This window comes from Planococcus citri, chromosome 3, assembly GCF_950023065.1.
Source record: "Planococcus citri chromosome 3, ihPlaCitr1.1, whole genome shotgun sequence".
NCBI classification, from domain to species: Eukaryota; Metazoa; Arthropoda; class Insecta; order Hemiptera; family Pseudococcidae; genus Planococcus; species Planococcus citri.
Window position 1 is genome coordinate 41,699,002 of NC_088679.1, and position 27,282 is coordinate 41,726,283.

A 27,282-nucleotide genomic window follows, 5' to 3' on the forward strand; every position below is an offset into this window, starting at 1 on the left:
CCAATATTCAAATAATTACGCAATGATCGAATCGATGATGAAAATGACGATCAAGATCACATATAATTATGTTGTTCTTGAAATATATTCAATATTCGCAGAAGTGCCCACAGAAATAAGTACCGTGGTCTAAAAATTTCAAAATGTGAAATAAAATGAAGTAATAAATGAATAAATTACGTTTTTCTGCGCTAAAGAATGATCAACACCGAAGTTACAAATGCATTTAAAAAATGGTAAATAAGTCGTTAAAAAAAATGAAATAGAACAATTAGAAAATGAAACTACAACACAACATATAAATAAAAACATTAGAAGTAAATTAATCAAAATAATACATGAATTAAATGGCTAATTGGGACAAATTAATCCCGGGTTTTTTAATAAGCTCGATTTTTTAGTTAATTGTCTTTAAGGGTGCTCGATGGAATTACTTCAAACAGCTTTTTTTGGAGTGTACTCGTAAGCTTTTCTCAATCGTCGTCTGAATTCAGTTGGGAACTTGTCGTAACATTTTTTACAAGCCGGCTTCAGATCAATTTCATAGAATTTGGTTTTCTGAGTCATTTTTTGATCGCATATCGAACACGCAAAATGATGAACACACCATGCCTTATTTAAAGCTGTGAACACTGTGATAAAATATTCGTAAGTTAAAGGTCGATTAATTCGTACCTACTTTTTGATAAAATAATTTCACGTACCATCACCGGCAATAACTTGATTGCAAACGAAACACAAATTTCCGAATAACTGGTGATAGTGGGTTTCGCAATAAGCCAAACCTTTCTTTTCGTAGTGACGATTACCCAAAAATGGTTTCTCGCATTTAGCGCAAACAAAGTGCTAAAACAAGAATATTTCATTAATATACGAGTACTCGTCCGTACACAATAAACTTTTTGAAAACAGTTTACCTCAACGTGCCAATGTTTACCCAACGCTGTGACTACTCGTTCTTCAATCGGACGTCGACAAGCACCGCAAATAGGAATGCCCATTTTGTCGTGGCATCGTAAACAGTATAATTCGTTCTGTCAATATAAATATCATCGTATTAATTATTTCGTAGCGTTGAAAACTTGATACGTGTATACAACGAATCTCAATTACCAAATCATTGGCTGAATAGCCTGGTCTGCTTTTTACTTCTCTAGCATCGGAATTTAATTCAATGCCACATGCGGTACAGTTGAAATGATACGGATGGAACACTTCACCACGGAAACGTAATGGTTTGTCGTCTATAACTCCACTGAAATTTAAACGTGAGTATTAATTCCGTTTCCCGCCAAATTAATATTTTTTGTTTTTCGGAAGCTCAACTTACTGGCATTTGTGGCAAACGTATTTGCCTAATCCGACGGCTTTTTCTTTAGCATTACACTCGTGACACAGAGCTCTACCTTGATTTTTCACGAATCCCAAATCAGCCAATTCTTTGTAGCATAATTCGCAGCGGAAACATCTCGGATGCCAGTTGGCATTCATGGCTTTGATAACTCGACCAATTATAAATTCATCTACAGGCAAAAATTTTCAGGAAATGAAACTACACGTGATTTGAAAACAAATAATAGATTTCGACAACGCTCGTGACAATCTTCGATAGACGTAAATAACAATGTAACTCGCTGAATATAATTCTCAAGTACTCATATACATTACCTACAGTAGATAGGTACTTAGATATAGATAGGCATTATAAAGTATACGTACTGCATTTTCCGCAACACGGTGCAAATAAAACTTGAAAATCATGCTCGCAATACTTTCGTCCCTCAAATTCGTAAAATATTCCATCGGGAAATGGTCGGAAACACTGAGCACACCTGAAAATTAATACGTAAGTAAAAATTCGTACCTATCTGATAATCGCGATTTTTTTTCGATATCTACCTAAGCTTCTAATACTTACACGAAACACTGAGGATGCCACAGCTCCCCATTAGAATTGACTATCTTCTCGTGCGCCTCAAATCCGTCTCCACACCGGGAACAGAACATATTGTTCAAAGGCATCGTTATACTGCAAACAAATAGGAATTAGTTTAAAAAACTCGTGTTCAATGATACACTCACAAGACATACCTTCTTCTATTAAAAAATAATCTACTATAGTAACTTTCTGTTCGTCTTTTAAATAATTGACTACTTTGTAGTGGTAATAATCTCCCGGTAAATTCTGATTCATCGGGTACATTATTAAGATTACGATTCATTTTGAAAATTCACGTCGTTAAACCGCGAACATCGAGTTATCGAAGAAGAAACGTGTTGAAAGACACGAGCGTAAAATCGCACTCTTAATTTATCGAATCCGCCAGCACTTAATACGATATGCACAAACTTGGAAGTACATATTTCACCGAAATAGACTGACTCGAATGCAAACAAAACTTTTCATATAATCCGAATACCGTTATCATTTAAAAATTCTATAGATAATTTCAGACCATAGAGAAAAGCACCTCGAAATATCTTAATTAATGAGGCCAAACGTTTACAAGGACCAAATAGCGACCAACACTACTATGTCACACAGTGCTCAACACTATTGTTATATTTACTTTGCAATAACAAATAAGTAAATAAGTGAAGAGTTTTTGCCTTCTCTTGCATCGATGCGAGAAACTTTATTTATTTATATTTAATGGTTTTTCAGCTGTGTACTGATTCGCGTACAATTAATAACGTGCTTTTTTATGCATAAACTGTAAACATATGTACACTTATAGTTTCTCGTTTGCATCGCACGTTTCAACACTGATCGAGTGTTACAAACATCTTTACTAGGACGACCGTATCATCTTTACGGTGGAAATTTGTTCCCACCTTTCAGGAGTTAAATTTACGCAAAATTCTTTGAAAAAAAATTTATACTCAAGTAGGTATCCCTAAAAGTTAATGAATCGTACTAGAAAAAAAATTTCCACGAAGATGAAACCTAAATATTCTGATAAAAATACCTTACGTACGCACGAAAATACGTACCTATCTACTTATGTTATCGCAGATGGCTTCGAAAAAATTATAATTTCGTTGAAGATATCATCAATTGTAAGTTTTACAATACCTAATTCAATCAATGTATACCTACCTATTAACCCCAAAAGTTCAAAAATATTGCACCATAATTATCTATGTATTAAAGATGATACCCAATGCGAGAAAATTTTTTCGTTTTTTCGCAAAACGAATGATAAGTACATATAATATGTACCTACAACTTGCATTATCTCTTTCCTTACACTATAGAAAGTAGGTACCTAAAGCAAACAAATCAGATTACGTAATAGGATCTTAATTTTAAAAAATAGAGGTTAAATTCGTACACGTGAACAAATCAAAAATACCAACAAAAAAAAATGAAATACGTACAAATCAGATGAGTACACGACATCTTGAACCAAGACATAAATAAAATTAAACAGCTCGAAATGTAGAATCTATCAACATTGAGAGTTAGAAAATGAAGGTTGAATGATAAAATTTTGAACTTCGATCTGTAATTTTCAAAGGACGTTTACCTCTGAAGTAGGTAGTTTATAAATGCATTTTAAGCATTTAAAATACTTCTTTCTCTCTCGGTAAATAAACTAAGTAGGCTATTTTTCCACGAGACATTCAAATAAAAACATTTTGAAATATTTTCAAATTCAAGATAAAACATATAGCTAAGTTATTTTCTCGGTGTTTGAATTATTCTCGTATAATTAGTACTTTTGATTTCAAAATTTTTCATTCATTCGTAGATTTTTCATTAAAATACCAACCAAAGAAATCTATAAAAAATGAAGTGTTTCCTATCTGATTTCATACGCATCTCGAAACAGTCAAAAATCGAATTCAATAAAATTTTCAACTGCTCAAATCTATCTCCAAGCCTTTGAAAAAGAAGTCTATAGCATCAAAGAAAAATTAAAATCTTACAGAAGGGTCCAGATCAACTGAAAAATTCACGATGTTTATGACTGGAGCTAAAATTGAAGTTTTGATTATTACCTATGCTAACATTTTGACGAGAAATTACGAAATTTTTGTAACATTATCCGATAAATAAAAAATAAAACTGAATTGCTAAGATTAAAATAATCGCTTGCCGAAGTAATGACCTTCAATATTGAAAAATTTCCCACATTTCGGCAAAAATTCAACGTTATTTTCATTTTATTTATTCAATTTATCAGAATGTACCTATAGGTATGCACCTGAGGAGAACGTCTACCTACCTAGCTACCTATTTTATTGTCTATCTGCTCGTACTTCGGTGAAAAAAAAATCATAAAAAAATAAAGCTCAATTTTTTAGGAAGACTATGCTGAACTTCTGAATAGTGCTGATTCACAATTCAATAATTAGATAGCGATTTTCGCAAGTATTCGATCACAACGAACAGATCAAATAATCTACGTAGTACGTACCTAATTTATTACCATGTTAGTGACAAGATTAACTTGAACGTTCATTACGTACATCTCGATAATTAATCGTCGAACGAAAATAGGTTTAAATTTCCAAAACAATTGACCTTGACATTGGACTTTCAACCAAGTACTGATAAAAGTTTTCGAAAATAAAATTTAAAAAAATCAAATCAAGTAACTGTATAGCTTACCCAGGCATTTGGACAAATTGCACAATAACCTCTGAGAAATATACAAAAGCTTAACAGCAATTTCTTGCAGAAGCGGTATTCGTGAACTGTACAAAGAAAACCTTATATTAATACTTTCAGTGAAGATGAATATCACTACGAAAATAACGATACGTAAATAAATTCAACATCTACTTACTATACTACCTTTTAAAAAAAGCAATATGTGCGTTTAGGCACAAAAGCGTGTGCAAATCAAAATAGCAAAGCTGTTAAACAAACCCAATACCAGCAACAACAGAAGAAAGTTGTTTCGAAAGCTCGTCATTTTTTGAATACGAATTCACTCACGTTGGCATTATTCCTTGGTCTAGAGAAGATAAAAAGCTCGCAAAAATCAAATTAACTGAGAAAAGAAAAGTGTTTTGTAAAAAGAAATCAAGCAAGACTTGTATTGCTTATTCAAATAAATACAGCAGCCATACAACTTCAACTAACATAAATGAAAAAGTAGTGTATATTCTATTAAAATTTTTTTTAGATAACACATCGATATAACCTAATGACAAATACCAGAATACCAAGTATGATACATTTTATTATATCAATCGAACGATGAAACATAATTTTTTCCCAACGAAATCGATGATAACAGATTCATTCGAAACTCTCATCTACGTTTTTTTACGTAATTTTACCAAACTACTCAACAATACGGTACTCATTTTTCAAAAGATTGAAAAAATCTATTGTTTACATAAATAAGTACACCTCTCCAAACGTAAAATGTTTCATTTTCCAAACTTGATTCTTTTAAATAATTCAAAAAATTGATAACCAGGCAAAATTTTCAATCGAAAAAATTATCAAGCCTATTACTTTTAGGAAACATAACGAAAGAACCTGTCTGCGCCGAGTGCAACAAAATATATTTCGGTAACTGTTGTTCGCGATCTTATCGATACGTTTTTCCGGTAATGTAACATACATATGATACTTTATCACCAACTAATTAAAATAATATTTCGAAAGTTCATATAACGATATCAAATACGTTTCGCATGAAATCTAAAAAATCTAAAAAAATAAAATGAAACTACACTAATACAAACGAAAGCTTACAACTACACATTACTTAAAATGCAAAAAAGAAAAAAAAAAGAATACAAAATAAGTACAAAATATCGTACAAATGCATTAATTGACAACCATATGGCACTTGAAGAAAAAAATAGGTAAAATTCGAAGACGTAGCTTAATTAACGACACTGTAAACCTGAACAGATCTACTAGGCAAATACAGCTGCAACCAGTTAGATCTGTTAGCCCATCGTTCTGGATGAGTAGAATGTTGCACCGATTTATCTACCCTATTATGGCCTCCAAAATCAGAATCATCACTGTCCAACACGCACTTATAAGTACCTGCTTTATCAACACCAATTTTATAATCGGTGTAACTTTCAGTTGGATGAAAATTGAATACAAACAGAAGCTCGGCTCTTTCGAAAGCGACGACTTTATCAGATTCGTGTTTCAAACTGACATAAGAATAGTCGGAATGCAACCAACCATATTTTTCTTCCAAATGATTCATAGCTCGATCAAAATTATTCAAAAATTTGTATTTAAGTAACGGATCATCGACTAAATTCCACTGTCTTCGAGCGTAGTGATACGAGTTGTTGTTACCCTCTCTGGGAAAATCTAACCATTCCGGGTGACCAAATTCGTTACCCATGAAATTTAAATACGCTTCGCCTCCTAAAGCGTGGGTTATTAATCGTATCATTTTATGCAAAGCCATGCCACGATCAATAATCAATGCTGGCGAACCACTGGAATGATGGACGTTCGACATATGCCAATACATTTCTTTATCCATCAGCCAAAATGCGATAGTTTTATCTCCTACTAATGCTTGATCGTGGGATTCTGCATATGCTACAGTTTTCTCTAACCAACGGCGATTCGTCAAAGTATGCACAATATTACCCATGTTCCATTCTTCGTCCGACTGTTCTTTCAATAATTTTATCCATTTATCCGGAATCGCCATACCTGAAGGGTAAAAAATCTGATAATTCATGGTAAAATAAAAAGAGAAGCAGAAATAAGTTTTTATAGTCTCATCCCATCATGTCGAGTCAACGAGCCTTTTGATTTTGATCTTTATGGAATAAGGGGGGAGGGGGGGTTGGAATTTTTCTCACAACTGTGTTTTTGTAATCATTCTCAAATTTCTATTTTACGTTTTATGCTGAAAATTTTGCACTTCTGAGATCAACCTTCGAGGATTAAATAAGGTGGTGAATCGCAATCATTATTAGAATTTTTGATAATTTTGAACCTTGACCACCAAAATTTTTTTTGAAGATGTACAAAGAGAAAAAGCACTGAACAGAAGAATCAATATTTGACCCAAGATTAAATCACAATGAATTTAAATACCGAAAAGAATGACTGTGTGCTCAGCACTCGAATGCATGAAACTAATTACCAATTTATATCTTTGAAATAATATGTTGGAGTGATTTTCTCATCAGAGAGCATGGCTCGCGAAACTCGGAAAAATGAATTTAGCATACTTAGCAAAACGGAGCGTATTACAAAAAATTGAGCATACCTAAGCGATAATCGAATCCAACGCCACCTTCGGAGACAGGTCTGCAGGAGGACGGCATTCCGGAAACATCTTCTGCGATGGTAACAACGTCGGGGTACAATTTATGCAAGAAATCGTTGGCCAACATTAAATACACCACGGCTTCGGTATCGACGTTCATTCCGAAATATTCGTCGTAATTGCCACTGAATCCTTCGCCGACGCCTCTGGAATGGTACAGCATGGAAGTTACGCCGTCAAAACGGAATCCGTCGAAATTATATTCATCCATGTACCATCTCAAATTCGATAACAGAAATCTGAGTACTTCGTATTCGGAGTAATTGAAAAGTCTACTGTCCCAAAGTGGATGATCTCCACGACCACCATCGTGAAAGAAACAACTGTTGGTGCCGTCGAATTGATTCAATCCATCGAGGACATTTTTAGACGCGTGCGAGTGCACAACGTCTAATAAAACGTATAATCCTTTCGCATGAGCAGCATCGATCAACTGTTTCAATTCCTCAGGATTACCATATCGACTAGACACGGCGAAAAAACTGGTGACTTGGTAGCCGAAACAAGCGTAATAGGCATGTTCCATGACGGCCATCAATTGTATAGCGTTATATCCCAGATCGGTGATTCGAGGTAGCACGTTATCGATAAATTCCAGATACGAGCCCACTTTTGGTTCGCTGGTACCAATTCCGACATGGCATTCGTAAATTCTCAAACTCTTCGGTTTAGGTACTTTGGGATGTTTGAATGTATACTTTTGTTCTTGAGGAGGATTCCAAATTTTTTGCTTGAACGTGTAACCTTCCCATTCAGGCGGTTGAACGACGTAAGTAGCCCAAGGAGATAATCTGAATAGCTTTTCGCCGTAAGTAGTTTCGACGACTATCTTTACTTCTGCTAAATGTTCGAGTACGGGAGCACCATCTGGTTTCGGAGGCAAAGTCAACTCCCATTTACCGTATTCTAATTTTGTAAATGGATGGCTGCTGGTGTTCCACTGATTAAATTCGCCGCTTAGGTAAAGAGCTTTGGCTCCAGGAGCCCATTCGAAACAACTGACGCTATTATCGGGCAGTATATGGATGCCGTATTTTTCGTAACTTTTGGAAAATTTCTCAATACTTCCGTCGCCTTCGTTGATTTTATCGATGTAATCTAAATACACGGCGTAACGCCTTCTGAATTCTCGTTCGTAAGGTCTCAGATACGAATCTCTTTGCAATAAATCTTCTAAATTAGGAACTTTAATTTGCATCGGATCCAATGAGGAATGTTTTCCTCCCATTGTAAACGTTATTTATGCACTGTACACCTTTCCAAAACTACAAGAAAAAAAAAAGAAAAAGAAAAAGGAGTGGCGCAAGCTACATACAAAAACAAAAAAAAAACAACATAGCAAAATCATTCCAACAAAACAATAAAACAGCGAAATAAAAATACCTAACCAAGTTTTCAGATTTCAGAGCAATCGCTAGACAATTTTTTTTCCAATTTCAAAATTATAGTAAAAGGTAAACGACCTTTCATAAAACACCATAGGTACTTAATCGCATAGAAACAAAACACCTGAATTTTCTCAATAAGGGCAACAAGCGAGAACAAGTTTTGGTCAGGATGCAAAAAAATACATCGAATGAGGTCATTCCAGCGAACAGGATTTTCATTATTATTTATTCTCGGTAGTATTAAATTTTATACAGGTAAATTGTGGATTTTTCATTAAAAACTAATTTAGTATCTCCTAAGCAAAACACCTCCGACCAATTAGGTATCATTTTGGAGCATCGTTATTTAAAAATGCAGAAAATTTTACGCAGATGATTAAAAATACGAAGTAGTGATTTTTAGAGTGTAAAGAGAAAAATTATTAAAGTAATACACTTGGTTCGGCGCATTGTGATAATAATTCTACGATTTAAAATACATGCAAATTTCATCAGGATTTCAAGCTTTTTTGACATGCAAAGTGTTTACCAGATGTGAGAAATTTAACAAACAACCAACCAAAGGTAAATATTTTTAGAGAAGGTAAGCAGAAATTAAGCGAATCTACTCGAATACGCCCAAAGAAACCATCAAATACAATACATAAGTGAAAAAAATCTTACCCAAGTCAATTGTTTCGAGGAATAGTTAGAACCAAGAAGATTACAAAAACACGATTTTTACGAATTCAAACAATTAATACTAATAATCAATTTCAATTCAGCGGAACTGGTGTAAGCAGACCAAATATAGATAATCCTTGAAATGACGCCAACTAGGAGTCCATCCTGACCGGAATCGGAGCACCTTATTGATGACGTCATAGCTCAACTTCTCGATGTTTATTTATCATTTTCCGAGTTTTCACAGGTAATTGTATGGGAGAAATTCAGTTTTTCGACTTTATTAATCATTATTGGTAGGAATAAAGTGAATTTGCGTAAATTTCGATGATGACTTTTCTTAATTAAAATGACATTTTTCGTCGAATGGTTTGCTTTCCAGCAGAATTACAGAAACAACGACTTTATATATTTTCATTCATGGATAAATTATTATGTAAGTAGATATATTGAATTGAAATTTCTCGAAATTTTCAATGAAAACACTAGTGTTTTAAAATACCAAAATCAAAAATGTTCAGAATTTTATTTTTATCCAGTTCAAAATAGTTTTTTATCCAAAGCTGCTACTGTTTAGTGTTTATCTTTCAGAATTCAATGAATTCATTAAAGCTCAACGTTCGATTTTTACTCCGCATCTCTGGTTTTCACAACTTGGAGCTTTAATGAATTTTGAACAATAAACGCTGAGTGAGCCTTTGGGTAAAAAAAAAAACATTTCGAACAGAATAAAATTCTGAACATTTTGATTTTGAAACACTCATGTGCTCATAATCCGTGAATGAAAATACCTTCATAAAGTCTTTTATTTCTACACGAAAACAAAAATTGTTCACACCATTCGATGAGAAATTCAATTTTACTTCAGAAAAGTCCTCATCAAAATTTATATAATTCGGTATTTCGTTATTTATACTAAAAAAGTAGAAAAAGAGACCTTTTCCACATAAATAAATGAAAACTTTTAATGAAAACATGAAAATAAACATCGAGAAGTTGAGCTATGACGTCATCAATAATGTGCTCCGATTCCGGTCAAGATGGACTCCTCGCCAACTTCCTCCGTAAAATCTTCAATCTACTTCAACATCACCTGGGCGAGATAAGAGGAATGTTGATGTTATTAAGCTCACAACTTCACAAGCAAATGATTAAGAAATCTTCATTATGCTGGGAAACTGTCGTTCCTCTGTTGAGCTTTCCGTTTTCGATCACGTCGAATTCACGTAGTACGCGTACGCAGTACGCAGCGCAGCTGGAAGCCTGGAATCGGTTCAAAGAATGAATCATTATTTTGATCGAACACATTCATTCACGAACTGAATCATTAGTTCATATATTTGAGCTTTGAACTTTTTCTGATACAGTGTTGACTCATTATTCGCTCGTCAAAGCATTCTAGATGTCGCTAGTGTAGGGCTCGCGAAAAGTAGCAAAAACGTGAACATTGATAACGAAAATGGTGAAGATGATGAAAACACCATTGTATTATATGTAATTTTTCGTGTAAAAAATGTAATTTTTTCGGTTGTTCGGAAGTTCGGGTAAAGTTTTACGTATATCAAATTAAAGAGAATGAAATCCTCTATCGATTGATGTAAAATTTATATCATTTCGCGTAAAAATAACGATTTTCTGAACATTTCTATTTACGGTTTTTTCATACTACATATGCCAACTTTAAACTATAATTACTCAAAATTTAGAGTGGACACCTAGGTATTTTAGTATCGCAAAATGTTCGTCATTTTATCCTCTTCAAAATGAGTGTTTACCGAAAGCTCTACGTGCAACCGTTCAAAAGTTCTATAAGTTTAAAGTTGCGAAAACAAGCTGAGTGCGGTAAGTATTGAACTTCAAACTAAAATTACTCGAAATTTTGATCGAACACATAGGTATTTTATTATTTCAAAATGTTCGTTATTTTATCCTCTTCAAAATGGTTGTTTACCGAAAGTTCTACCTTTTATCGTTCAAAAGTTCTTGAAGATCAAAGTTGCGGAAAGTGGTCAAATTGTGTTAATTTCTGTAATTAATAACTTGTGTTGATCAGTAACCACTTTCCGCAACTTTGAACTACGAGAGCTTTTGAACGGTAAAAGCTAGAGCTTTGGGTGAAGAACCACTTTGTAGAGAATAAAATTACGAACATTTTGAAATAATAAAATACCTATGTGTTCGATCAAAATTTCGAGTAATTTTAGTTTGAAGTTCAATACTTACCGCACTCAGCTTGTTTTCGCAACTTTAAACTTATAGAACTTTTGAACGGTTGCACGTAGAGCTTTCGGTAAACACTCATTTTGAAGAGGATAAAATGACGAACATTTTGCGATACTAAAATACCTAGGTGTCCACTCTAAATTTTGAGTAATTATAGTTTAAAGTTGACATATGTAGTATGAAAAAACCGTAAATAGAAAATATGTTCAGAAAATCGTTATTTTTACACGAAATGATATAAATTTTACATCAATCGATAGAGGATTTCATTCTCTTCAATTTGATATACGTAAAACTTTACCCGAACTTCCGAACAACCGAAAAAATTACATTTTTTACACGAAAAATTACATATAAAACAATGGTGTTTTCATCATCTTCACCATTTTCGTTATCAATGTTTACAATTTTTCAAGTTTTCGAAGTAAGCCGCTAGGTGGCGTATCTTTGCTTTGACCAGCGAATCACTACACTAATTAAATGAATATTTTGATACCTACAGCTGCAGTGTTTTCGAAAGCTGTGTGTGTTGAACTTGAAGCTTACCAATACAAACTTTCGCCTAATGCGCTGCATGCATTATACTTTTGCCTACCAAATTAATTGATAAATTGTGATTTAATTAATAACGCAATAAGTGCGAGAAAAAAGTGAAAACACATTCAATTTTCATTTGCACCGAAAATTTCAACTTTTTCAGGAGAAATTCAATCGTGGTTTGAAAAACAGAAACACTGGAAAAGCTTTTGTGCTTTATGGCCTTCTACAACCATACCGGCTACCTATGTGTGTTTCTTTGTGTGTGTGATTTGTTTTGATGTTGTATGTTGCTGTTTGCTCAAGTGAAAGTGAGGCTATGCTTTTTTAATACCTTAATGCATTTTTATTGAAGTTTAGAATTTTGAATGATTACGATATTTATTATAATAATACGTTAATTAAGATTAAGTTGAAACTTGTCATTGGTTTCGTTTTCAGCTTTCTTGTATTCTGAAACGCCTCGATCTTTACAATCGTACTAGTTGATGATCCCAAATACCGGAGCTATTTGTCATGAGAAATGTTTCGAGTTTGATTTCATCTAGAATCATTAGGTTTAGTGATTATATCGAATAAATTTCAAGCTCGGTTTTGATTATTTGGAAATTCGTTGCTGATTTCATTGGTGCCTAATCTTGATGTAAGTTAATTTCTCGACTGTGCTTGAAGCATTCCTTTTTTTATCAAGTTATGCATTTTTATTTCAATTATCGTATGCCTAATGTTGTTCGAAACACATTTTTTCAGAAATATGTCTTCCGGTAGACCAATAAAATGTGTTGTAGTGGGTGATGGCACGGTGGGTAAAACGTGCATGTTGATTTCTTATACGACCGACAGTTTTCCTGGCGAATATGTCCCTACTGTGTAAGTTCTTGAAATATATGTTTCAATGCACGTAAGCAGAATTGATTCAAATTATACTTGTTTCATTTATATTGTAGATTTGATAATTACTCAGCTCCAATGGTCGTTGACGGAATTCCAGTCAGTTTAGGATTATGGGATACCGCTGGTCAAGAAGATTACGATAGGTTAAGGCCTTTATCTTATCCGCAGGTAAAAGCAGTACTATGCATGTACGTGAGAAGCTGATGTACTTGAATATTGATGGAAAATCATTTTGTTTTCAGACTGACGTCTTTTTAATATGCTTCAGTGTAGCAAGTCCTTCCTCTTTTGAAAACGTCCTCTCTAAATGGTACCCTGAAATTAAACATCATTGCCCCGACGCTCCTATAATATTAGTTGGTATGTATTAGTATGAACCAGAGATCAGTAAATGGTGTTTCTTTTTTGAAAGTACAATATGAATATTGTGTTTCAGGAACTAAGATCGATTTACGCGAGGATAGGGAAACTTTAACCGTACTAGCTGAGCAGAATTTATCATGCATTAAGAGAGAACAGGGTCAAAAATTAGCTAATAAAATTAGAGCCGTTAAATACATGGAATGTTCTGCCTTAACACAGCGTGGATTGAAACAAGTAAGAAAATTTGTCGAGTTGAATGTGTTTAATGTATCAGATGTGTCGGTAATAACTTGATCGTGTTTTTTCAGGTGTTTGACGAAGCTGTAAGAGCAGTACTGCGACCGGTGCCGCCGAAAAGAAATCAGCGGAAATGCTCTATTCTCTAGTTGTATACAAATATTGTCCTTTCGCTGCCATTCAAAAGTTACAAAGCAACAAAAAGGCTGCTTCTTGTATTATTTTTTTTTTCTATTAATGAATATGTATATTTTTTAAAGGTAAATATGATCATGTACTTCTTGACGATTGCGGACTCATTGACAACCGTATCAAAAAATTGTGGTTGGCGTTTTTTTTTTCATTTTTATTCGTTTATATTATTCGTTTTTTCATTGACGCTCTCAGGTATTTTTCATAATTATTGAAATCTCTTTTATACCTATTCGTTTTGTATTTAATTGAATTTTTCGTTTGGTAGCTTTTTTCTTCATATCACTTATAACTATACTAATTATTATTTGTATAGAATGAAAAAATGTTCACTCGTATCGTTTAACTTGGTTTTCATTACGTTCGTTAAATGCATGGCCTAAGTGTTTTTTTTTCTAACATCATTGTAATGATTATTTTATAATACTCTTAGAGTTTAGTTTGTTTCTTCATAAATATTTACGAATTTAAGGTAGATCAAATGATTTATATGGTTGTATGTACATTTTATATAACCTCTAATATTTTTGTTTAGCTGTTTACCTTTATATTCATTTTAATGTCTAGTCACATTTCAATCTTAATTACACATAATACTTCCTGATTTGTGTATTTAAAGATACATTTGTTTTTTTATTCTAATAAAAGTAAAATACTCTTATTGTTTCCTTTTTTTATACGAATGTAAAAGTGTCAATAAAAATCCAAAATGAATCAGCTTATTTTATTACAAACATCAACAATTAATTAATATTTCAAGAACATAAAGCATTTACCAACAATCTAGCTCTATCAATCGTTCTAAATTTTTTCTTCGGTTTGATTTCATTTCTTTGATGTAATTGCAAATGACGTAGATAACTTTTCTTATGTAAAAATTCTTGACAACAATTTGCCATCGGACATTTGAATCGAACATGCTCGCAATGTTGTGATGTGTGCTTGGCGCAATTACGTTTATAACAGTAAACCTTTGGACAACCAGTTTTCTCGCATACATAGGGTTCCACGAAGTCAACATGCAGTGCACGAATATGAGCTAGAAGCGAATTTTTTCTCGTCATTATAGCACCGCAATGAGCACATTCAAATCTCGATTCATGTCTAGTTAGATGTCTTTGGAGATCTTTCAGATGAGTGAACATTTTACCGCAAAATTCGCACTTATGATCGATTCTATGAATTTTCTCGTGCCTCAGAAAATCTCTTTTCAGCCTGTTACTAAAGTCTTCTCCGCAAATTTGACATTTTCGACTAGAAACAATTTCATGCCGTTTCACGTGTTTCTCGTAACATGCGTCAGTTTTGAAATGCAGATTACATTTTTGGCAATAGAAGGGTGCCAGATGACTATCTTCGTGTCTTTGTAAGCCCCATAAAGTTTGAAATGTTGCATTACACAAACTATAGGGACATGCGAAAACTTGTTTGGTGTCCGATTGATTACCATGCGAACATTTGATATGGCGATGTAAATGACTAGAAGTAGAGTAGGATTTACCACATCCTGAAACAGTGCATACGAACGGTTTCACGCCAACGTGTAAATTATAGTGATTCTTCAATTTGGAAGGTCGTTGAAATGTCTTGTTGCAGTTTGGATAGCTGCACGTATAGATGGTCATTATTCCGATGAACGCGAATTTGAGAGAACATTTGAAATATTGCCTGTAAAATCGTTCCGAAAATTAATATTCACAATGATGGATTGACCAATTCACATTATTTAATAATAACATACCTTCAACAGAATACAAACATGCAGATTACAGAGTGTGAATTGTGAAAACTGGTAATAAAATACTTTTCCTTCACGCTGAAAGTTGAAAATTTGCACTTTTTTAAAGCACGTTTCAAGTGAAGCACAAACAAATGCACTTGGGTAGTTGGGTAATGTTCTGCTGATAACGTTTGTTGTTTGAAACAGTGCATCGTGATGAAGAAAATACAAAAAATTCGGAGAGAATGTTTTAGTGGACAGTATGAAAACACTGATGCTGCCTACCAACTTATTCTGTTACCTATTTTTTTTGCAATTTTTGAAAAATTTTTATTTTTTTTTCAAAATTTAAAAATGAAACAGCGATAATTGCATCTGTGATTTTTTGATAATGATTAAAGTTCTGAACTTTTGTCTTTTTTTTTGCAATATTATGATTTTGATGTCGAGTCAAAGTACACATCCGGTGTTCCTTTACATAGAATAGAATTTCAATTTTTCCAATTTCCGACTGCGTATTCCTAACGTAAATTCGATTATTTAGTTGGAAAATGAAGGGCATAGTAGTGCATTGCTCGTTATATTAATAATGGTGAACGGTGATATAAATTTGACAGACAATTCTCCGTACTCCTGTTAATGTATGACATATCTGTCAAGTGATTTAAAGCCTCTGTGTGACTTGAAAACGCTATGGTAAGTGAATTGTTTGATGAACTCAGTTTTGAAATATTTATACTAATATATAAAGTTGTTAGGGAGTCTATAGAAACTGTTCTATTCAATGTTTAGATAATTACTTAGAAGAAGGTAAATAATGTTAGTTCTTTATAAATCATTTATGTTACACGTAATCACATATGTAATCAAATTTTCAGATGCAATTCATGTTACTGTTCAGCCGGCAAGGAAAATTGCGTTTACAAAAATGGTACGTCGCACATCCGGATAAAACCAAGAAAAAGATTACCAGAGATCTCATCACTACTATTTTAGCAAGAAAACCAAAAATGTGTAGTTTTTTAGAATGGAAAGACTTGAAAATTGTGTATAAAAGGTGATCATTACTGAATTTATTTCAATTTCTCTTACAAACTTTTTCAGTGAATTGATTTCTCAATGTTTTGTTGACAGATACGCCAGTTTGTACTTCTGTTGCGCGATAGAACAAAGTGATAATGAACTGTTGACGCTGGAAATAATTCACAGATACGTGGAATTATTGGATAAATATTTTGGAAGCGTATGTTCTTGATTATTCATTTTTATTTTTTACTTGCGTGAAAATCTATGTTCATTAATATTGTAAAAATGATTGTAGGTTTGTGAACTTGACATAATTTTCAATTTCGAGAAAGCTTATTTCATATTGGATGAGTTATTATTGGGCGGCGAAGTACAAGAGACTAGTAAAAAGAACGTTTTGAAAGCTGTTGCAGCGCAAGATTTATTGCAAGAGGTTAGTAATAAAGATGATCGTCTACATGATTACTAATTTTTATGAAATAACTTCTTGGAAAAAATTTCACCGCCTTCGATGAAGCATTTGTAGTTGTGGATATTTTCGTTTCGGATATATTAGTTACCTTATTGATTTTAAAAATTGTACTTCCTTTACTGCACTCCAAATAGTTACCTAGTCAATGATGAAAACGCATGCCATTCACGTTGAGTTTGTGTTTATTTGTCACGTTGATGAATGTGGCACGTGGTTACTTTTTTTCGCTTATATACTTCTCATTTTTTATACTTTCTGAAACTTTCACATTAGCCAAAAATTTATTATGTTCCTCGAATAGCACAGCTATTAGATTTACGTTTGTGTACCCCGATTGCATGAATAATATAAACATGCGAATAATGTTTAAGGTATTTCCTTGTAATGATTGTAATATGGTATGAATGAATTATTAATCACGGTGAGATGAATTTTCCGATTGGGGAAATCTTGCATGTATTTATTCAATTTATTTTACCTACTATACTAACAAGACCAAATTAAATGGGTGATATTTGATAGGCGTTGTGAACTCTACACATTACTTCCAATCCATTTTTTTAGATTTTTATCCTATCATGTTTTAATTACCGATGCGATCAGTTCATTAAAACGTCGCGTACATTATTTTAAAATATTCTAGTCTTCTGGTTGTACGTAATATGAATTTCGAAAAAATCTATGATAAGTTTTTCAATACTCCCGCTTCAAAGGCTTCCATCCACTTTATGCCTACATATTTAAGATATACCTATAATTATAGTAATTGTGGCTTTTGCGATCTTCTTTACGAGCATAACGCAGGTGAATGTACATTGTAGTTTGGTTTTGATGTCGCTTGTGGGATTTTTTAAATTAAATTGCCAGTGTTAATATATTATTGTCATGAAAACGAATTGTTCAAAAGCTTCTACAGAGTATTCAAAATGATTTTCGATTTTTTTCACGCGTTATATCTGTTGTCGCTTCTGAACAATTAGTTTCAATCGTATTATTGGTGTTTTTTAGTTATCGTTGGTGGGCGTGTGTGTTGGTTTTTTTTTAGGATGAAGCGGTGGAGGGTACTTTGAAGGAAATTGGGTTGCTTTAACTAGCGCATACCAAACATTGGCTCCAATTGTTTCATTTACCAATATCCACTAGTGCAGATCCATCTGCGATTTTTGAGTGTTAAACGTTTTTTATTCATGAGACCAAAGTTTCAAGAAGACAAATTCACGCTATATCGTTTGTCGTGGTGATACTTCCAGTAATGGCTATTTCGCAAAGTGCCAGTCGTGCTTTTAATCACCATTTTTTGGAATCACAACTTTATCAAAATAAAATCAAAGATGATTATACCTACGTAAAGTATTCCTTAATTGAAACTTTTCAATTCTTCGAAGTACGTAAACGGGAAACGAAACGCACATAATTTTATTAAAATTGATCCGCTATCGCGTAATTATTGCATTTTATCAAAGTTACACTCGGTGATTTAGTCATTACTGGAATTAAATGGTGTTTAAAAATAGTCAATATAGCGTAAAAAACTTGATTTTAAAATTATTTTGTGTAAATTATATTTTTTGTATTTTTTTCTACATGTTTGTTGCATTTAATGCCATATTATTTTGATAATGCGTAAATTAGATGCTGTTTTTTTGAAAAATGGCTGAATTTATTTAAAATAGGTAATTGTTTTCCAATATACACACTAATTTTTTTATATTCCGGTAGTTAATTCATTTCATAAAAGTATAAATATTTTTTTCGTGCAAGTTACGTTAGGAAATTCAGTGGCGCTTTTAAAAAAAAAATGCAAAGTTCAAAATTGTTATACTTCACGTAGAAAATGGGAGAAAAATTAAAAGTAGCAGCATAAGCGAATCATTCGGTATCATTCATTTTTTCGCTTTACTTTGCTTTAAATTCATAAATGATTGCTTTTTTAGATCACTATTTCGAAATAATTATGTAAATAGATATCCTTATTATGTACCAGAATAGATTTTTTCATCTTACACATAATTTAATGTAGCCTAGCGGTGTTTATTCAGGTGTATTCTTCATAAATCGATTCCATTATTTCTTGGGTATTTTTTGATCACCGTAGTTTTTTCTCTTCTTAGCGTTGTAGTATTGATTAAAAAAAATGTACATTCACTTTTTCACCTGTTGTATCGTTGATGTTTGTGCTCATGAATCTCAAGACTGAAAGATAATTGTAAAAGCCACTGAAATTTCGTTACTTCTATTTAAATAATCAAAAGTACAAATTTAGTGATATTCTATGATGTTGAACTCAATGTACGTATGTAATTTATGTGAACATTGTATTATACTTACTTATGTAAAATTCAATTGTGTACGTAAAGCTCTGCCAATAAATATTTGCAAAAGTACTCATTGTATTTTCTACATGTTGTTTTTCAAATGTTTTCTTTTGTATTTGTGTTTGTCATGGTGAATGGGTATTGTATGTAATAACAATGTTTTGCATGAACGAAAGTGGTGTTGTGTTATGGTTTTTGGTAAAGCTTGACACGTGCGAACATTGCGGGGACATATTCGAATCTGGTCCGGAGATAAAGTTTTCAAGTTTAACTCGAGGTAATTTTATAAAATCATTTGAGAGTACTTCACTTTCGATAATATTGACCTGCTCGTAGCGTATGTAACTTGGTGCTATAAAAATTATTAATCAACATTATTCGTAAATTAAACGAAGTATATTTCTACCTATCACCTAACACTTCTGGAATCACCTTCGTGGATTTATTTCACCTAGATTAGAGTGAAATTTTGATTAGGTTAATTGGTAAAAATGCGAACAATCTATTTCAAAAATAACTTTTTGAAGCGATTCTTTAGCAATACGTGTGTAATAATTGAATATTTTGTTTATAGGAAGAGACTCCGCAAGGCTTTTTCGAAGATCATGGGCTCGGGTAGTTACCAACTTCGGAAATATCGAAGTGCAGCGGTGTTTTATAAACTTAATAATTGTTTTCCATTATTATAATACTGTTGGTCTCTATTTTAGTATGCTGATACGGACGTACCTACATCGAATAAATTAAGTAATAGTTCATGTTTACAAGCTACATATATTTATATTTTATAACATAAACAGTATTATTAAACTAAAAAAATTGTGTAATAAACGAAAACGATACCAACGAATTTCTTCGACAGAAAAATCAAATACCTGTAAGCAAAAAATTGGGAAAAAATTAAAATTGAAAGATACATTTATCTATTTTAAAAGAATTTGTTTAGAATCCGTCCATTATTGTTATGATTATTCTAGGTATTATAATGAAAAATTGTGTTTATTGAAATGTATTAATAACAAGTATTAAAGGACCGTTTAAATATATTAAGCAAACGTACTTTATTGAGAATCGCTAGATGAAGAGCTGCTACTATCAGTGGACATGACTTCAACGTCTTCGTTATCTTTATTATGATTTCTGGTATCAATCGAAACGGAACTTTGACCAGGAACGCTCATGTGCATTTCACCGGACGTATGCCAAGCAAACTGATTGGCGATAGACGCAGGAGGTTCTGTAATGTTCAACTAATGATTAGAAGAAAAACACAAGTATTTCTGCTAAAAAACTATTATTGTTACCGTTGGTCCCTTGAGGATGATTGCTTCGATGGATATCAGGCAGATTACCAGGTTGTGGTATCATATGACCGTTGATTGGAGGATCGTTGTATCTGGATAATAATCCCAATCGCATATCGATATCTGATTCAGAAAATTATCAAAGTGGTAAATTCACAATCTGATGTAAGAATAATAGTTATCAGAGCACAAAAACGAATGTCGGTACCTGTTGGATATGGCCGTCGAGGATCACCCGGTTGCCACGTTAAAGGAGCACAAACCGCTTCAGATGAACTTATTCTGTGCGCGTACTTGATCAATTCTTCGGAAGAAACAGGTCGTTTATTGGCCTTATTAATGGACTGCAATTTTTGCTTCGCTTGGAAGTTTGCCGTTGCCTAATACATAAAACGAACGAAGATGAGATTATGAGAACAAATGGCAAACGAATACGTTCATTAGTATTTACTTACCAAAATTTGCTCGGATTCTTTTAGTAAACGTTCGAATTGCTGAATGTACTGATCTTGCCTTTCAACTTCATTTTTCAACAAATTCATTTTTTCATTAATTTTAGCCTGTTCATCGGCCAACTTCAACGTATCTTTTAGTTCTTTTTCTTTTGCTATTAGTAATTTGGTCAAACTCAATTGCTCCGCTCCGATCATTCTTTGGTGCTTGATGGAAATTGCGTTTTCAAGGATTTCTCTACATTGTGAAACACATTAGCGATTAATAAAGTTACTTCGTAACCATAGAGACAGTATCAGAAATTATTTTCAAAATCAAGGCAGATGACAGATGAGTACACTCAAACGTGAAATTGGCAATATACATTTGTTCGGTATTTGCATACAAAATTAACTCACTTTGTGATGATTTCAACATCGTCGATAATTGACAGCAGTTTCTCCCGAGTGCTGAGCGATGGAGCTGACATTTTTGTACTGAGCTCGATAAGCAAAACACGTTCAAAAATTCATTTGCTTGATCGCCGGAAGTAATTTTGGGACAGTCAAACAAGCTTGAAATCACTCTAGAAATGAATACATTTAATACCTACAGTTTGGAGATAGCTTGCGTTGAAAAGTTTGAAACCCTATCAAACGAAAAATGAAATAAAACACTGAAAATGAAGTGAAGAATGAGACGTTTTGTTAGTTTTCAGTTTTGATACAAAATTGCAAAAAATGATGATGATAACAAGAAACACAAACAACGAAAAATTAACGAAAAATGAATCATTTTCATTGGATAAATTCGTTCATTTTGTTCGAGTTAAAGAGATTGCCTATTCAAGTCAAATAAGGAAGACTTGATTTATTTTTTAATTCAAATCAAATTTTTATTGCTACGTACTACCTACATAAGTACATGATTAATTATGAGCGTTCAAAATTCTCAAGTTTTGAGTTCAAACTTCCGTCTTTCCAAAAAGTAAATTGAGAGGAGCCTGCGTAATATGTATAAGGTTACCAACCTTTGGTGCCCAAGCAAATTTTTTTACAAAGTTGAAACGACGAATAATTAAGTAATATTGAAATATTGATTAATGCGTGTTTGTTGGTTACAAAATATTGGAATTAAAGCGTTAAAATTATCGACTTTCTTATTTTTCGGTTTTTTCTTAGTAATGAGTACTTTTATCGTCACAAAAATTACGCAGGATAATAAGAATGCATAATTTATTTTTAAAATAAAAATGGCTGTAGAAAAACACAACCGACCATTGCCGTCATAGTTGTTTCATGCGCGTATTAAAAACAAATATGTACCTAGGTATCTGTTAAAATCTTTAACCGTTTGAAAATTACAAGAAATGGTTCACTTTTCACAGCATTTTTAATTCAAGGTTATGCATGCGATTTGAGTGGCCTATAAAATAAAGATTCTCGCTTTAGGCTATATAATTGCAAAAAAGCGTAATCCTGAAGCCTGACACTTGAAAGTTCGCACGAAATTTCAACTCCTTTAAATTTTTTGCGCAAACATCATTCTTCCAGATCGATTTTAATGTTCCAAAATTGTGAGAGGCTGTACCTATACGTCTCCGGTTTAAAATTTATATCTTGTTATGTGTTTCTTTTTCCGAGAGAAAAAGTTTCATAAAACAAAAAGGGGACCAAAAGGTTCAAATTTATGACCCGGATTTCAATTTATTTCGCACAGCTTTCGAAAAACAAGAAAACAAAAAGCTTTCTATTTAATTGAATAAAATATGAGAAATTTTTAGCGAATACAAAATACATCTGCTTCATATTATAATAAGAACGCATGCGTTCTTGAAATCGATATCTTGAATTTTGCATTATACCTAGAGTTTTTCATTGTGATAAACAAAGATTATATTAGTTTCGACAGAAACGCAGTAAACTGTGTCATTTTATTTTATTGACATTTATATCCGCTAGTAATGCGTGACATGCATTATTTTCGTTAATTTTTTGCCATAAAATCTATAAATGACTTTCGAGAATTTTTTTTACGATTCGCGCGATTAATTATGTGTTCCTTTTCTCGGCACGAAGACGTTTTACATTCCTACACTTAATTTTGCACCAGTTCATCCGCATATATAACATGGCTTGAATCGATATTACATTTACATTAGAACATCGGCATCTTCATGATGAAAAATGAAAGTGATATTCAAACTATATACAATCCTATGAATAATGTTCGATCTCATCCAAATCCTGCCACAAATCGAGAAATTCCTCCTATTAGAGCAGCGTCCAGAGATGGATCCTATCACAGTGTTGAATCAGGTAAAAATATCCTTTATTGTTGCATAAAACCTATTCATTTGCTTATTTTGCTTACTCAACAAACGATGAAAATGAAGCTATACAATCATTTTACAATTTACATCAATATTTTTTAGCTGATCTTCCACGAGAAGAAACGCAAGAGCTGGTTGGCAAAAAAGGCGGATGCAAAGATAAATTATGTAAATTTAGGCATGCATGTTGTTCACCGCCAGCCAAAAAAGTGAGTAGCTATTCCAGAAGTTAAGTAGGTATAAATAGAATTTAACAAAACATTTCTCAATTTAATTCATTTTTATTCGTAGATATATTGCGGAATATGGGTGACAGTATGCATAACAGCATCATGGGTGGCTAGTACTCATTTTATAAAATATTTATTCCATTCCTACGCGCTCATAGCAACATTGAATGGCACAATGTATAGACCCTACTTTGAACATGTATGTATTGTATAGTGTTCATTGACACCGTAAACTCTATTCGAGCTTCTCATTACCTATATTATTTTGAAAATAATTCGAGCTTATCGTTTTTAGATGGAATTTTATAACGCGCCTTTTTTTACCACTTGGTTTTGCACGAATTGGATGGTACTATTTTTTCCGATTTATTACCTTGCTCAACTTGCCTCATCTCGTGCCTTAACTCCAACTGAAATTCTATGCGAAAGCGTGAGAAACTTCAGAAACAGCCGTTTTACAGCAGGTTCATTTTCAACATGAATTTCAAATTTTAATAGAAAATAAACTATACACTGCAGCTTCGAAACTTGTAGTGCATTCACTACCTACTCATGACTCAATTTTTACGCGATATTTTATTTCTTGATTTCAGGACGATTTCTCATTAGATGTAGTTTCTTCTGCATATTATGGGTACTAACAAACTACATGTACGTGTATTCTTTAAGAATTCTATTAGCAACGGATGTAATCGCATTATTCGCAACAAATGTCGTTTATGTTTACTTACTGTCTTGGGTTATATTACACGAACAATTCGTCGGATTAAGAGTGAGTAAAATTCAGCTAAAAATACTAGCCTATATAGATGCATAAGTGTGCAGCGAAATCAAAATCACAATTAATTTCAATGTTCACAGATTGTAGCAATAATTTTATGTGATACTGGGGTTGCATTATTAGTTTACATGGATGGAATATCTCAAAGTTCCACGATGAACAGTGTTCTCTTAGCTGCCACAGCTGCAGTTGGTTTTGCCGTCTATAAAGTATGACATTTTTGCAATTTCAAAGAAGCACATTCGTGCACAAATTTTATTTATACCTAGGTACCTACTTCAAAAAATTGAATTTCTTTTGAACAGATTTTATTCAAGAAAACGTTCGGTGAAGTTAGCCTCGGACAAATATCTTTGTTTTTTTCGCTAATTGGTATGTTAAACGCAACTTTATTATGGCCACTCTGTTTGGTTTTATATTTCACCGGAGTTGAAGTCTTGCAATGGGATCGATTACCGTGGACCATTTTATTCGGCGCTAGTCTGTTTTCTTTAAGTAAGTAAAGTATTCACGATTAGTCGATTACTTACAAATCAGGAAAATGATATCAATATTAATCGAGTTTCATTATGTTGCAGTAACTAATCTTCTAGGCAATTTCAGTTTTGCTATAACATACGACTTATTTATAACATTAGGACTGATTACTTCCGTACCAGTTTCAGCAGGTACTTCAATAGCAAATTTTTCTTTCTTTCACTTGATTTGATAGTTCCAACTCAATGCTTTGAAAATTACATAGAAGGGGTATTGATATTTTATGACAATTGACGTTGATCGTATTTATTTTCACTATCAAATCAATTAGCATTTTATGAAAATAATTAGAAACAAAATAAGCTTTCAATTTACCTACGTTTCTTTTTTCTTTTTTTTTTTTTGTAGCTTTAGATGTAGTACTGTACGGAACTCATTTCTATGGCATGAAACTAGCTGGTATAATTTTGATATCGATCGGATTTTTCTTAGTTATGTTTCCTGATAATTGGCCAGATTATATAACACGATTACTTAGGTTGGTTACTAAATGCAGTATTAACACAAAGTTAAAAAACCATCACAAAATTTCATAACATAGACTAAATGGTAAATTTACTCTACATTAGAGTATTTATAGTGAAGCATTACCAATAAATGCGTAATATACTTATACCGTAGTAACTCGACAGTATGGATATCCCTTATTCGAAGTAGTTACAAGTGAACATTGAACAATTAATAGATATTCCATAAGCAATTAATTAATAAATAAACTCGATGATTTTGGAAATATTCAATTGATAGGATAATGGTAAAAGATGATAATCATATATGTATAGGCCCAAAGATTTCACAAAATCTCTCATGCTGACGATCCGAAGATAAACGGCATGCGAAGAATTTTAGCAAAAAGGTTCACTACCTAGTACCTACTAATCGATTTAAATTTGTCCTTGAATTTCCAACGTTCTCACGAACTGTTGCTTGTAACTTGAAACACTCTTACCCAAATACCTAGCTTGATTCATTTAAATTTTTATCAGAAGTGTTTACATCTGAACTTTTTGAAATTTCTAATTCAACGTTCGATTCATACACCGTATTTTGTATTCGGTATCCATGGTAATGTAGATCATTCAAGTAGAACCTATCCCTATAAATAAGTAATTGATCGTTTAAACCTTATTTGTTTCCAGGAATATAATTTTAATGAGTCGCAATGCGCGGTGAGTTTATTTTTTGAACTGCATGATCTAGCTTGATTGAATAAAAACCGAAAGAAACAATGCATGATTAAAGTTTAAATTGATACTACGATAAAATGTAGCTAAGTGTTTAAACAGAAAATGGCAAAAATATTTCGAAAATAACTTAGCTATCGATATAACTTACTCACGCTTCTTGAATGATGAAATATAATATACATAATATGAGTTTTGAGAAAGTGTGTTACGCTTACGGAGTTTACAAATCTTTAGTAAAAGTTGAACAATTTTGAGTGTTTGTCTTTCTTTCTGAATTCGCTTTTAGTAGCACAGCTGCACGGTGTGTCTGTTTTGTTTTGAATATTTTTTTATTTGTTCTGAAGTAATACGAAACAGCGTATAGAAAAGGATAAATAAATAGTTTTAATTTAGTTTTTTCCCCTCGATATTGTAATTAAGATTATTTTACGTTTTATAGCGTAAAATTCAATGTTGAAAATACGGATAACATTCAAGTCAGTAAGGTTTTATGTTCGTTTTGTTTTTTTTTTATTTATTTTCATTCATTTTGTTTTTAAACGCTTTCGCTTCGTACACTAGTGCATTTTCAGCAAACTTAATTTTTTAGCATGTAAATATTTTGTGCTCATGGGTAAGAATTGGGTAATCATCGGCGAATAACTTCATCTTAAGTATTATTATATTATGATAATTTATGTTCCAGATGGAACCGAAAGAATCGCGGGGCACAAATGTCTAATCAAAGGACTGATGTAGATTATAGAACCGGATATATTCGTTCTCATTTAAGATCGCCTTCGGGGCGAGTACGTTAAATTAAATATATTTTTTTTTTCATTACTTTTTTCTCTTATTTGTATTTACTCGCATGTAGTGTATCGTGACATATCTACGTATAGTTGTTAGTTACTTGTGAAAAGTTGTAACACTGAAACCATTTTAAATATTTTTCGTTACGTTTGTGTAATTTTTTTAAATCGATATTGTTGAAATAATATGTAAAACTGCCTGTAATAATTTTTTTCGATAATTACCATAACTTGATTAAGATTTTATTATTAGTCACTGTGTAATTATTTTCTCGACGTGTTATCAAAGATATCTGCATATTCATGCCGAATAAAATGTTTCAATAGTTTTTTAACCGGAGATTATTTTTGCATCTCAGGGAAAATACTTCCATC

The 27,282-nt window shown here is 32.6% G+C and overlaps 6 protein-coding genes and 1 long non-coding RNA gene across 16 annotated transcripts; 3 read left to right on the top strand and 4 right to left on the bottom strand.

Annotated features, from left to right (window-relative positions):
• Positions 1–164: 164 nt before the first annotated feature.
• stck (LIM zinc finger domain containing stck) lies at positions 165–9,474 on the bottom strand. 2 transcript variants are annotated; one of them, XM_065354336.1, is made up of 9 exons: positions 9,335–9,474; positions 4,619–4,704; positions 1,919–2,029; positions 1,720–1,832; positions 1,331–1,523; positions 1,114–1,255; positions 918–1,034; positions 705–846; positions 165–632 (listed from the first exon to the last, which is right to left on the bottom strand). In XM_065354336.1, the coding sequence occupies exons 2-9, from the start codon at positions 4,624–4,626 to the stop codon at positions 436–438; spliced, it is 1,023 nt and encodes a 340-aa protein (XP_065210408.1). In that variant the 5' UTR covers positions 4,627–4,704; positions 9,335–9,474; the 3' UTR covers positions 165–435. The 2 variants fall into 2 exon arrangements, with proteins under 2 accessions (XP_065210408.1, XP_065210407.1); XM_065354335.1 differs by lacking the exons at positions 4,619–4,704; positions 9,335–9,474 and adding an exon at positions 2,092–2,563.
• On the bottom strand, positions 5,036–9,474 carry AGBE (1,4-alpha-glucan-branching enzyme). The gene is made up of 3 exons (XM_065354322.1): positions 9,335–9,474; positions 7,224–8,548; positions 5,036–6,658 (listed from the first exon to the last, which is right to left on the bottom strand). The coding sequence occupies exons 2-3, from the start codon at positions 8,509–8,511 to the stop codon at positions 5,853–5,855; spliced, it is 2,094 nt and encodes a 697-aa protein (XP_065210394.1). The 5' UTR covers positions 8,512–8,548; positions 9,335–9,474; the 3' UTR covers positions 5,036–5,852.
• A 2,451-nt stretch (positions 9,475–11,925) lies between these two features.
• Mtl (Rac family small GTPase Mtl) lies at positions 11,926–14,441 on the top strand. Its single transcript, XM_065354341.1, has 7 exons — positions 11,926–12,405; positions 12,536–12,737; positions 12,845–12,964; positions 13,042–13,156; positions 13,231–13,348; positions 13,425–13,585; positions 13,660–14,441. Exons 3-7 carry the CDS (start codon positions 12,849–12,851, stop codon positions 13,735–13,737), a joined length of 588 nt encoding a protein of 195 aa, XP_065210413.1. The 5' UTR covers positions 11,926–12,405; positions 12,536–12,737; positions 12,845–12,848; the 3' UTR covers positions 13,738–14,441.
• A 49-nt stretch (positions 14,442–14,490) lies between these two features.
• On the bottom strand, positions 14,491–15,859 carry LOC135838635 (uncharacterized). Its single transcript, XR_010557444.1, has 2 exons — positions 15,522–15,859; positions 14,491–15,448 (listed from the first exon to the last, which is right to left on the bottom strand). It is a non-coding gene; the product is annotated as an uncharacterized LOC135838635 (long non-coding RNA).
• A 54-nt stretch (positions 15,860–15,913) lies between these two features.
• On the top strand, positions 15,914–20,359 carry AP-1sigma (AP-1 complex subunit sigma-2). 2 transcript variants are annotated; one of them, XM_065354344.1, is made up of 5 exons: positions 15,914–16,196; positions 16,379–16,557; positions 16,635–16,743; positions 16,822–16,959; positions 18,044–19,869. In XM_065354344.1, exons 1-5 carry the CDS (start codon positions 16,194–16,196, stop codon positions 18,086–18,088), a joined length of 474 nt encoding a protein of 157 aa, XP_065210416.1. In that variant the 5' UTR covers positions 15,914–16,193; the 3' UTR covers positions 18,089–19,869. The 2 variants fall into 2 exon arrangements, with proteins under 2 accessions (XP_065210416.1, XP_065210415.1); XM_065354343.1 differs by lacking the exon at positions 18,044–19,869 and adding an exon at positions 19,888–20,359 and having other exon boundaries at positions 15,916–16,196.
• Positions 20,068–21,818, bottom strand: MED4 (mediator complex subunit 4). The gene is made up of 6 exons (XM_065354339.1): positions 21,469–21,818; positions 21,073–21,307; positions 20,826–20,997; positions 20,618–20,740; positions 20,374–20,550; positions 20,068–20,188 (listed from the first exon to the last, which is right to left on the bottom strand). Exons 1-5 carry the CDS (start codon positions 21,537–21,539, stop codon positions 20,375–20,377), a joined length of 777 nt encoding a protein of 258 aa, XP_065210411.1. The 5' UTR covers positions 21,540–21,818; the 3' UTR covers positions 20,068–20,188; position 20,374.
• A 1,101-nt stretch (positions 21,819–22,919) lies between these two features.
• On the top strand, positions 22,920–27,242 carry LOC135838625 (solute carrier family 35 member F3). 8 transcript variants are annotated; one of them, XM_065354326.1, is made up of 12 exons: positions 22,920–23,367; positions 23,484–23,590; positions 23,673–23,810; positions 23,907–24,075; positions 24,205–24,383; positions 24,473–24,601; positions 24,698–24,887; positions 24,971–25,060; positions 25,278–25,407; positions 26,069–26,098; positions 26,556–26,596; positions 26,802–27,242. In XM_065354326.1, exons 1-12 carry the CDS (start codon positions 23,226–23,228, stop codon positions 26,852–26,854), a joined length of 1,398 nt encoding a protein of 465 aa, XP_065210398.1. In that variant the 5' UTR covers positions 22,920–23,225; the 3' UTR covers positions 26,855–27,242. The 8 variants fall into 8 exon arrangements, with proteins under 8 accessions (XP_065210398.1, XP_065210400.1, XP_065210397.1 ...); XM_065354328.1 differs by having other exon boundaries at positions 26,556–26,592; XM_065354325.1 differs by lacking the exon at positions 26,556–26,596.
• The last annotated feature ends 40 nt before the right edge of the window (positions 27,243–27,282 follow it).

Excerpts from the sequence above, each read along its gene's own strand:
- MED4 (XM_065354339.1), bottom strand. The coding sequence starts at position 21,539 with ATGTCAGCTCCATCGCTCAGCACTCGGGAGAAACTGCTGTCAATTATC. Across the intron at positions 21,308-21,468 it reads GATGTTGAAATCATCACAAA|AGAAATCCTTGAAAACGCAA; the intron begins GTGAGTTAATTT and ends TTCACAATGTAG. Across the intron at positions 20,551-20,617 it reads TCATCCTCAAGGGACCAACG|AACCTCCTGCGTCTATCGCC; the intron begins GTAACAATAATA and ends TGAACATTACAG.
- AGBE (XM_065354322.1), bottom strand. The coding sequence starts at position 8,511 with ATGGGAGGAAAACATTCCTCATTGGATCCGATGCAAATTAAAGTTCCT. Across the intron at positions 6,659-7,223 it reads TGGATTCGATTATCGCTTAG|GTATGGCGATTCCGGATAAA; the intron begins GTATGCTCAATT and ends TTTACCCTTCAG.
- stck (XM_065354335.1), bottom strand. The coding sequence starts at position 2,222 with ATGAATCGTAATCTTAATAATGTACCCGATGAATCAGAATTTACCGGG. Across the intron at positions 1,833-1,918 it reads TGGCATCCTCAGTGTTTCGT|GTGTGCTCAGTGTTTCCGAC; the intron begins GTAAGTATTAGA and ends ATTAATTTTCAG. Across the intron at positions 1,524-1,719 it reads ACCGTGTTGCGGAAAATGCA|ATGAATTTATAATTGGTCGA; the intron begins GTACGTATACTT and ends TTTTGCCTGTAG.
- LOC135838625 (XM_065354325.1), top strand. The coding sequence starts at position 23,226 with ATGATGAAAAATGAAAGTGATATTCAAACTATATACAATCCTATGAAT. Across the intron at positions 24,076-24,204 it reads AAACAGCCGTTTTACAGCAG|GACGATTTCTCATTAGATGT; the intron begins GTTCATTTTCAA and ends TCTTGATTTCAG. Across the intron at positions 26,099-26,801 it reads TTAATGAGTCGCAATGCGCG|ATGGAACCGAAAGAATCGCG; the intron begins GTGAGTTTATTT and ends TTTATGTTCCAG.
- Mtl (XM_065354341.1), top strand. The coding sequence starts at position 12,849 with ATGTCTTCCGGTAGACCAATAAAATGTGTTGTAGTGGGTGATGGCACG. Across the intron at positions 12,965-13,041 it reads GGCGAATATGTCCCTACTGT|ATTTGATAATTACTCAGCTC; the intron begins GTAAGTTCTTGA and ends TTTATATTGTAG. Across the intron at positions 13,349-13,424 it reads CGCTCCTATAATATTAGTTG|GAACTAAGATCGATTTACGC; the intron begins GTATGTATTAGT and ends ATTGTGTTTCAG.
- AP-1sigma (XM_065354344.1), top strand. Across the intron at positions 16,558-16,634 it reads TTGAAAATTGTGTATAAAAG|ATACGCCAGTTTGTACTTCT; the intron begins GTGATCATTACT and ends TTTTGTTGACAG. Across the intron at positions 16,960-18,043 it reads CGCAAGATTTATTGCAAGAG|GATGAAGCGGTGGAGGGTAC; the intron begins GTTAGTAATAAA and ends GTTTTTTTTTAG.